At 45.5% G+C, this 9,254-nt stretch overlaps 1 protein-coding gene across 2 annotated transcripts; it reads right to left on the bottom strand.

Annotated features, from left to right (window-relative positions):
• Positions 1 to 6: 6 nt before the first annotated feature.
• On the bottom strand, positions 7 to 8,203 carry LOC116400540 (sorting nexin-19). 2 transcript variants are annotated; one of them, XM_031878430.1, is made up of 8 exons: positions 8,037 to 8,203; positions 6,866 to 7,148; positions 6,513 to 6,707; positions 5,088 to 6,281; positions 4,536 to 4,734; positions 1,068 to 1,168; positions 856 to 975; positions 7 to 287 (listed from the first exon to the last, which is right to left on the bottom strand). In XM_031878430.1, the coding sequence occupies exons 2-8, from the start codon at positions 7,124 to 7,126 to the stop codon at positions 123 to 125; spliced, it is 2,235 nt and encodes a 744-aa protein (XP_031734290.1). In that variant the 5' UTR covers positions 7,127 to 7,148; positions 8,037 to 8,203; the 3' UTR covers positions 7 to 122. The 2 variants fall into 2 exon arrangements, with proteins under 2 accessions (XP_031734290.1, XP_031734291.1); XM_031878431.1 differs by lacking the exon at positions 8,037 to 8,203 and adding an exon at positions 7,867 to 8,009.
• Between the last annotated feature and the right edge of the window lie 1,051 nt (positions 8,204 to 9,254).

The following is a 9,254-nucleotide window of genomic DNA, read 5'->3' as shown; positions in this document are numbered from 1 at the left end:
GTGGTCACTAGAGAGAATGCAGCTTTAACACATGAAGCATCGGCTTCACTCTTAAGAACTACAAGTTGCCACCTGGTAAAAAAAACACGGCCACAATTGTTTGGGTTTGTGTTTTCGGGATATTATGAGGATAAAAGTTGGTCTGGATTTCTGGAGTCATACTTGCTCTTCTTGTCACAACTCATTTTTCCTCCGTCCATCTCCGTCTCATTGTCCTCAGTCGGGCTCTGAGGTTCTGAGCGAGGAAACGCTGTCTTCAGGGTGTCCACGATGGCGTTCACCACGATCTGAGCACAAACACACACATAACACATGTCCTGTACATTACAAACTCACTATGAACCCAATAGAGACTCGTGCTGTGTTCACACCAAACGGATTACAAACAAAGTCAATGCAAAGACGTGAATGGACGCAAATACAGACGCGAAATTCACGATTTAAACGCCTCATATTAGCACACAGAAACTATGCATATGAATGTATGTGTATAAACCAGATGGTACAAACAATAACGACGCTGACGTATTTACGCCGATGTGACGTTATTTTGAGAGTTGATAAAGCAGCTACAATGTTAGCTTAGCTTAGCACCGATCCATCCAAACTCCATGCAGTTATTTGCTTGTCGTCTTGAGGAGAGAACTAACAAAACATGACTTCAGACTTCAGACAAAATCTTCATTATTATGTAGTTATTTCGGCATCTTTTTTATCCGTTTATGGCAATTAAATCACAGTAAAATGTGTGTATTTTGGGTTGATACAGCTGGAGTAAACCAGCTGACGAGTGGCTCGATCGACACAGTGATTACTTCTCCTGATGATGTGATGAACCCGGTGTTTATGACATACCTTGTCTATGCGCGACACAATGAAAGGTTTCTTGACAAATGCGATCCTGGCGTCGGTGTTGAGAGCCAGAAACTCCTGCATCTCTTCACTGTTGGCTATTTCAGGGATGGCACAGAGTTGCTGAAAGAGAAGAAAAGAAAAAGCTGCTAGATAAAAAAAAACAAGCATTAAAATATAATAAGCATAAATAATACAATATGAAGCCACTAAACCTTCAGGAAGGTTTCCAGAAGTCCTTTCCTGGCTTCTATCTTGTCACTGTCCATGTTTCCAAACGGCATCTCTGGAAATATCTTCTTTGGTCCTTTCACACCTGAAACATTACAATTAAATAATTAAGTATCAAACATCAGTCAGACTGGATCTAGTCAGGGTTCATACACATTTTGACCAATGGATTTCCATGACTTTTCACCAAATTTCCATGACCAAACATTTTGTGAAATCTCGGTGTATACATGTAAAAGTGAGAAAATGTAGTATTTAAACTAACAATGAGAATTCCAAAGCATACAGTATACCTTAAATGACACAAACGAATGAGAGACAATGGTTTGATTAAAAGAATAAACATTTATAAATGTATTCTGGTCGACAGGTATTCATAACACTGACACATCAATAAGAGCTTTAGTAGGTAGTAACATCCAGCTAGTGCACGTTTCATTGAACCCTGTTGCTGTACGGCTTCATATTAACTTCCACTGTTACTGTACAGCTGTTAGAATTGTGGCCTATCTTATATTTGCAATTAATATGCATTCAATCCAGTTCAATTATTAAAATGATAATCTACTCTGGCTAAGGTAGTTTAGTTTGGGGACTGGGTTAAGAGGGTTGTCTGGTAACCGCAGGGTCAACGGTTTGATCCTCGACTGGGACGTGCCACGTGTCGAAGTGTCCCTGAGCAAGACACTGAACCCCCGGCTCCCTGGGCGCCTGTCATTGGCAGCCCACTGCTCCCTATATACAGGGATGGGTCAAATGCAGAGGTCAAATTTCGTGTGTATGTATATGACAATAAAAATGGTTTCTTTTTTTTTTTCTTCTTTCTTCTTTATCAAGAGTAAAATAATAGCTGTGATCTATACACACCTCTGCATTAGCAACCTGCTGAAATGAAGGTACAGGCTCCTTAACCCTCTCATTACTTCAGGGTTCTTGAGAGCAACGTGGGACTGTTGGGCCTGTTGGTACACTGGCTGTGGTCATCACAGTGAACAGTGTGATGAGAGGACACGTGAGCCCTTGTTGCTGTAGTTCATCTCATGGAGCAGAGGCTACATTTAGCATAGCCTGCCTTATCTGCCACGGGGCATGGTGAGGACTCAAGCGCAGACAGCCAGATGCAGTGAGATGAAGGGTTTTAATGAAATACGAACACGCACAGGGAATCCAAGGACGAGACAAGAGACGAGGGGGCAAATCCAGCAGGACGAGGCAGGGCAGGCAGACGTGGGAAACCGGGAGCAGGACAAGACAAACAGGCGGGTACAACACAAACCAGCGTCGGAAATACACGAGGGCAAAGGGCAAAACTGCCCCTAAGAAATATAATTTTGCCCCTGATATCACTAGGAGAGGGGCAAAAAAATGCCCCCATAATTTCCTCTAATAATAATGATAATTTAATGAACTTGTCAAAAACATCGTAGCCTCTATGACCCGGTCCAGTTGCCATAGAATGGTTTTGATTTTCGCCTCGACTGATGTTGCTGTGAGTGAAGAACCGAACGTTCTAAACAAATAAATAAATGGAGCGCTTCTTCATCAGACCTGACTGCGAGACTGCGAGACTGCGGACACTTACACTTCAGAGCGGAAAGATTAACGTGAGACAACATCCGGTTTCTTCAAACGAACATCCGGTTTTCAGAATAAGATGCCAACAAAGTATACATATTGCATAATGGAAATTAGATTAAATGAATTATATTCACATTAAGTATAAAACATGCTACCTGCATCTCGTGAGTTAAAGGTAAAATACACCTAAATTGTGCGTAAAGTGTCTTCATTCTTTGATTTGAGGGTTGCTAATGAATAATACCTGACTGACAGTCAATTAAGATATTCTACTCAGTGAAAACTCTGAACTGAATTTGTATCTTCAAATGGCACATTTTTTTAATTTTTACGGTGCTATAAAAATGTTTTTCTCAAAAATTCCACACAATGACTAATGCATAAGTTCAGGACAAAAATGGGTAATATCACAATATTTGAGGTGCTCCAAAAATATATTTTCTCAATAATTCCATACAATGACTGATGTATATGTAATCAAGGCATCGTTAATATCGTTAATAATTGTTAATAGTTTAAAAAATGTATTGATAATAATAAACAACAACAAAGAAATTTTGTTGCCGAGTTGGACTGGTGCTGAGGGAGTGGTTGAGTTGGACTGGTGCCGAGGGAGTGGTTGAGTTGGACTGGTGCTGAGTTAGTGGCTGAGTTGGACTGGTGCCGAGGGAGTGGTTGAGTTGGACTGGTGCTGAGTTAGTGGCTGAGTTGGACTGGTGCTGAGTTAGTGGCTGAGTTGGACTGGTGCCGAGGGAGTGGTTGAGTTGGACTGGTGCCGAGTTAGTGGTTGAGTTGGACTGGTGCCGAGTTAGTGGTTGAGTTGGACTGGTGCTGAGGGAGTGGCTGAGTTGGACTGGTGCTGAGGGAGTGGCTGACAGGTAGAGTGCTTGATTAGCGGCAGGTGAAGGGAGTTAGGCTGAAGCTAAACAAAGACACACAGAACACACAAGGCAAAGCCTGATCGTGACATTATCAGTGTATTTAAAACACTGACAGCAGGAAGCTGTACTCACGTCTGTTTAGACCTCCACCTTTATCCAGGCCCCGCTCCACCTTTATCCAGGCCCCGCTCCACTCACAGCTCAGACCTGCATCAAGCTGCGCTACACAAAGAGCCTCCTCTCCCTGAAGCTCTTTGACCTCATCATCTCATCAGTATCTGGGCCTCATCATCGTGGTCATGAAAGTTATTCTGACCACGAAATCATCTCATTCTACTTTGAGTTAAAAAAAACAACCTGCAACCAGATGCGCCGGTGTTCCGGTTTAACGTTAACGAGCGACCGCGTGAACTGAACCGGAACACGGAGGGGCTTCATGTTTCATCACATTACGTTGTTTCCTTCTAAATCGTGATAATGACGAAAGTTAACAGTCGACAAAGTTCTAAGTCTGAATTGTAATGGTACATAACGGAACTTAAACGTTAACGGAGGGAAATGAAGACGCTGTAGACATCTGAACGCTGATTGGCCAAGACTCGACACGTGAAAGATGTTCTATTGCGAAGATCACGACATCACATTTTTTCCTTGTCTCACTCCAATCTGAGAAACGCTGGCTGGCAACTCAGCGCAAATGAAGGACATGAAAATATGAATAGAACACATTTCCATGACTTTTCCAAAACTTTTGGGATTTTATTTTTTTCAAGCACTTTTCCAGGCCTGGAAATAACCATTTTAAAATTCCATGACTTTTCCAGGTTTTCCATGACCGTACGAACCCTGTCTATTAGGTCAAGAAATCCAGGTCTGTTTGTGGGACATGCATGGATTCATCCAAGCCAGACTACAGCTCACTAAAGCCACTGAAACAGGGTTTTTACATGTTAAATCAAACACAAACGCTCTGTTTGAGTCCGTCCCTCCCACCTTTGATGAGTCTCCGTAGTTCTGTTTTCTCCTCCACTCGGGTCTGCAGGTTGAGGAACTCGCTGTATCGTCTGTTGACCATGTGGTAGGCTACCTGCTGGACGGGCGATGGATTCCCACACCCTGACGGGGCGACCTCAGCATCCTCAGAGCCCGTCTGGGAGCTCCCCGGAGTCTCACAGCCCATCGCTGTCTCGTACTGAAAAACAAACACAGGAACGAGAATTCCTCATGTGCTGCACATTCCTGTCACGAGTTATGTTGCATGTAACATATTTCTGTTTGTGACGCAGTGTGTAAAATGTCTCAGTATCAAAGCTACGTATCATTGTACCAATATGACATATAGGTGGACGTGTGGGAGAAACACAAGCTCTCCTTTGAAACCAACATTGATAATATATTTAAAGAATGTGTTATAAATACTATAGGTCCAAAATGTCAACATTATCTATGTTATAGATCATTCTCACTTTAAAATGCTACCTTTACATAACGAAGATTATGTTAAAGATCTTTAAAACGATACAAAAGATGGTGTCGTCTCCTTACTTTGATGGTGTAGAGGGTGTACGGGTGTGAGCCGGTGCCGCGGTGCTCCTTAGCCGTGATGGTGCCGGAGATGCGGAGGTTCTGGATGATGACCGGCCCATCGGGGCTGATGAGGGGCTCGAAGCTGAATGTGGCCTGAGGGGAGGAGCCCTGCGACGGGCCGACCACGGTCGGCTCGTTCTGTTCCGTCCCCAGAAGGAGCTCCCTGGCCGGGTTCACTGAGGGGGAACCCTCCCTCTCCGGGTCCTGGAGGCCCCCCGACGTCCTCACCGAAGAGAGGTCGCAGCCGTTGTTGGGATGCTCCGCTGGCTCTGAAGTCACCAGGACTCTGGGACAGGAGCCGTCCACCAGACTGGGGAACACGTCCTCCAGGTCCACGCCATTGTTGTCCTCCACAGACGCGGGACGCTCCTTCTGTCCGTCGTACAGGCCGTCCTCTTGGCCGATCATGACCAGGGAATCGATGGAGTCTCGCTTATAGTCACCCAAAGGAGAATCCAGGTCAGAGTCGTTTTCCTGGTAAAAAGGGTTGGACTTGCTGCCCCTCATGTAATGCGTTGGGAAGGGCAGAGCTGGCTCTTCTTCCTCGGCGTTGCTCTGCGGACATTCCGCGTACTCGGAGTCGATCACGTCGTAGGCGACGAGCTCGGGTGTTTCCGCGTCACTGAGCATTTCTCTCAGCGGAGGAGCTTCACCTTCCCTTTGAGGCGTCTCTTGAAGTGGAGCGAGCTCTGAGTCAGCAGGTGATGGTGGTGATGGTGGCAGCAGCGACGGAGACAAAGCCAACTGCTCCGTCGAGAACGGCTCCTGTGGTTTGCGCGACTTGCCGAATATCGTGATCACGAGAAAGTTCAGCCAGTCGGGGTCGGACAGCTTGGCGAAGAGCGGCAGCAGGACGTTGCAGGTGATGAGCTCCCCGACCACGAACCGTCCCGTGCGGCTCTCCAAGTGAGGCGGCGGCACCAACACGTGCAGCAGCAAATCCACCACCGCTCGGGTGTAGTTGAGCTGCACCGCATCGCCGGTCATGGCGAGGTGAGGCGCGGTCACCGTGGAGTACGCCCGCCACAGCCGATCACTCTCGCCGCTCCACTTCCCCGCCGGGGGCTCCGGCTGCTCAGACACCAGCTCCTTGGCTCTGATGTAGTCCTGCAGGTGGCAGCCGAACAGATCCAGGATCCTCTGGGTGAGCTCCTGCAGAGGTTCAAAACGTTACACCTGTCAATCACAGTGTAGCCCCGCCCTAAAGCATCACCTGTTTTATGGTCTGTTTGACTCTAAATGGACCATAATTTACTAAATGACCATGCTTGTATCTCTTAAACGCTTATCCAAATCAATAGAATGGATTAGATCACTGCAGAAAAGGTTACACAAAGTGCAGGTAAAGCACACAACAACTGTCCGTGTCTTTAATCTGAGTACCTTCCTGTCGAGCTGTCTCGCGCGGCTCTTCAGCTCCATGGCCATAGAGACCATGGCCTCTTGCACCTCCGTCTCAAACCCACTCTCTGAGGACACGGTGGCGAACCACGAGGTGACGAAGTCCCTGATGATTTTCCTCACTGTGTTGTGGATCTCCTGGTCCAAGTGATGCTCATCCTCCACAGACGGCGGAACCTGAAGTATAACCACGATAAAACAAGTGTGAATATAGTGATGAGTCCCCGTTTCACAACAGAAAGAAAGGATGAGATCATCTTTTCCCCAGAACACCAATAAAGCTTTTATGACCATGTCTATAAATGACAAGTGAAACCAACACTGTGCACATGTACCTGCTCCAGGATGATAAACCTCTCCAGGTGAACCACGCTGTTGGACTCCAGGACGGCCTGCGAGCCGAGCCAGCCGCCGAGCACCACCAGCAGGCTGGTGAACACGCACAGCAGCCAGATGTTGACCAGCAGGTGGAACAGCACCAGCCAGGCCAACAGCACGCTGAAGCCCAACAAGCTCTTCTGTCCCAGCACCTCGGCCATCGTGCTGCGGAGGCGACCGTCCGGCTTCACACCCTCGGGAGGAGATGTGGAGTTCATGCGTGCCACAGCGACGTCACACCTTTAAAAAACAAAACCAAAAAGTTATATATATATATATATATATATATATATATATATACACACACACACACTCCACTATGCTGCTGCAATCCTGTACATTTCCCCACTGCGGGATTAATAAAGGATTATTACATTTACTTATTTTATTCTATTCTATAGTTACATTAAAAACAAATGTAGCTACTTATGGATATGCAATATGTATTATAAATACCACACCATTATTAATACTTGTATCTGTATCTATTAGTTCTAACAACCTTCACCAGCTGTGCAACGTGTTTGATTAAATACCGTTATTATCTGCTCTGGTGAGAAAACGCGCAACCAAATCCCGATTAAAAATTCGACAATTTCGTACTAATTTGCTGCATGTCACGTAAACGACGGACGAACATGGTTCTAGCAGCTTTAAGACTCCATTAAACGCAACAACAGAACATTCGGCATACAGGTTATTCGACCTGAAGCAATACATCTCAACATAATCATCTACTTTATGACTTAAATTGACGTTTTCAGACTTCCTCCGTCTCCGCTTCCACGGTTAACAACGTTAATGAGAGGCGGGGGGGAGGGGGCTACAAGTCCAAATATTAACAAACAGATTCATTTTTGGCGTCCTGCTTTGATGCCGAATTAAAGATAAGATCGTAACCTTTTGTTTGATGTCCCACCTAATGTCCTGTGAGGTGGCACTCTGTAGTAATACTCACACTTAGCTTGAATGTGTACATTTTTAGCTAGAGGTCTGGAAGCATCGTAGCTAGCTGCAGCTTCACATCGCGTGCACAGTGCAACATTGCACGTGCAAGTGTAGTCATTTCCTAGATAAACATTTCCCCTGCTATGGTTTATTTTCAAATATAATATAAATGTGTTAAACCTGCGCGAGCTGTCATGGCACGGGATGGTAGGTCTCGTGAGCGTCTTGAGCCTCGGCTGGTTTGTTTACTTCCGGTATGATGACGTCAGTTAAAATGAGGAAAAAGAAAAAAGAACAGGGCCCCGTTCCTCGTACGTGGCTAACTGAGTTAGCCGGATAATTTTCAGGATAAGATTACATAAGTGAGGCTTTTCGGTTCCACGAAGCAAGTATGGCAAAATCACCATGGCAACACATCCATTAGCTTGAAGCTGCTCCAGCGCAGGCTAACTGAAGGTAGCTGGATAAGCTGCCACTCCCCCGGAAAACATGGCAGCTCCTGTCATATATGGTAGTCTAATGCGCTTGCGCATATACCGGGGGTTATATGGGAGTTCCAGAAATGCATGTAAAGTGAGACACACGGTGATCCATTAAAGCAGCTGAGCAAACTAAGAAGCCTCTATTGCATTAATGTACAGCTCCCTTCCTCAGAGATCCACTGATGAAGGAGGATATTAGTTAGATTAGCGTTTTATAGGGAGAGAGTTCTTCCACATCGCCAAGATCCGTTATCACATCACGAAGACTTCCTATACGAGCGCCATCAATTCTGTCCACAAGGAATCATTTATTTACAGACCTTCTGGAGCATACATTGAACACCACACACCGCAGCCGAGCATTGACTGTCTCAGACTGGATGCAGTCTTGCGCTTTGCGAGTGGTACATTGTTGTACAGTGTTGGCGATGCGGAGAACATGGGGAAAGCCGCTGCATGCCGTGCTGTTGGTAAAGTTCATTAGGCGCTTAATAAACTTATGGATGTGTTCATTACATCACCATGGTACATATTGTACTGACTCAGCATTCTGAGTAATGTGTGTGTGTTAGTGTTTACTTGCTCCCATGTCCTCTTGATGGCTGCGTTGCATACATGAGGGTTAAAGCACTCATAATGATATGACAGTGTTATTAGTACACCAGCATATCATTACTGTAGAACATGATGAAGGTGGACTCATGATAAGAACAGAGAGAATCACACACTATTTATCTTCACTGCTTCAGTTGATTGAATGTGTGATGATGAATAATACACACACACACACTGATCCGCCCACACACAGATTCACACACACATTCAAACTGCTAGTTCTATATGGTGATCTACACATACATGTATATACACATATATAGTACATGATACATGAGGGCATACAGTACATATATCCTCA

The sequence above is a fragment of the Anarrhichthys ocellatus genome, unplaced genomic scaffold (assembly GCF_004355925.1).
Source record: "Anarrhichthys ocellatus isolate YVR2014 unplaced genomic scaffold, GSC_Weel_1.0 scaffold178, whole genome shotgun sequence".
NCBI classification, from domain to species: Eukaryota; Metazoa; Chordata; class Actinopteri; order Perciformes; family Anarhichadidae; genus Anarrhichthys; species Anarrhichthys ocellatus.
Note: the sequence above shows the minus strand (reverse complement) of the source record. Positions and strands in the feature narration are given on the sequence as shown.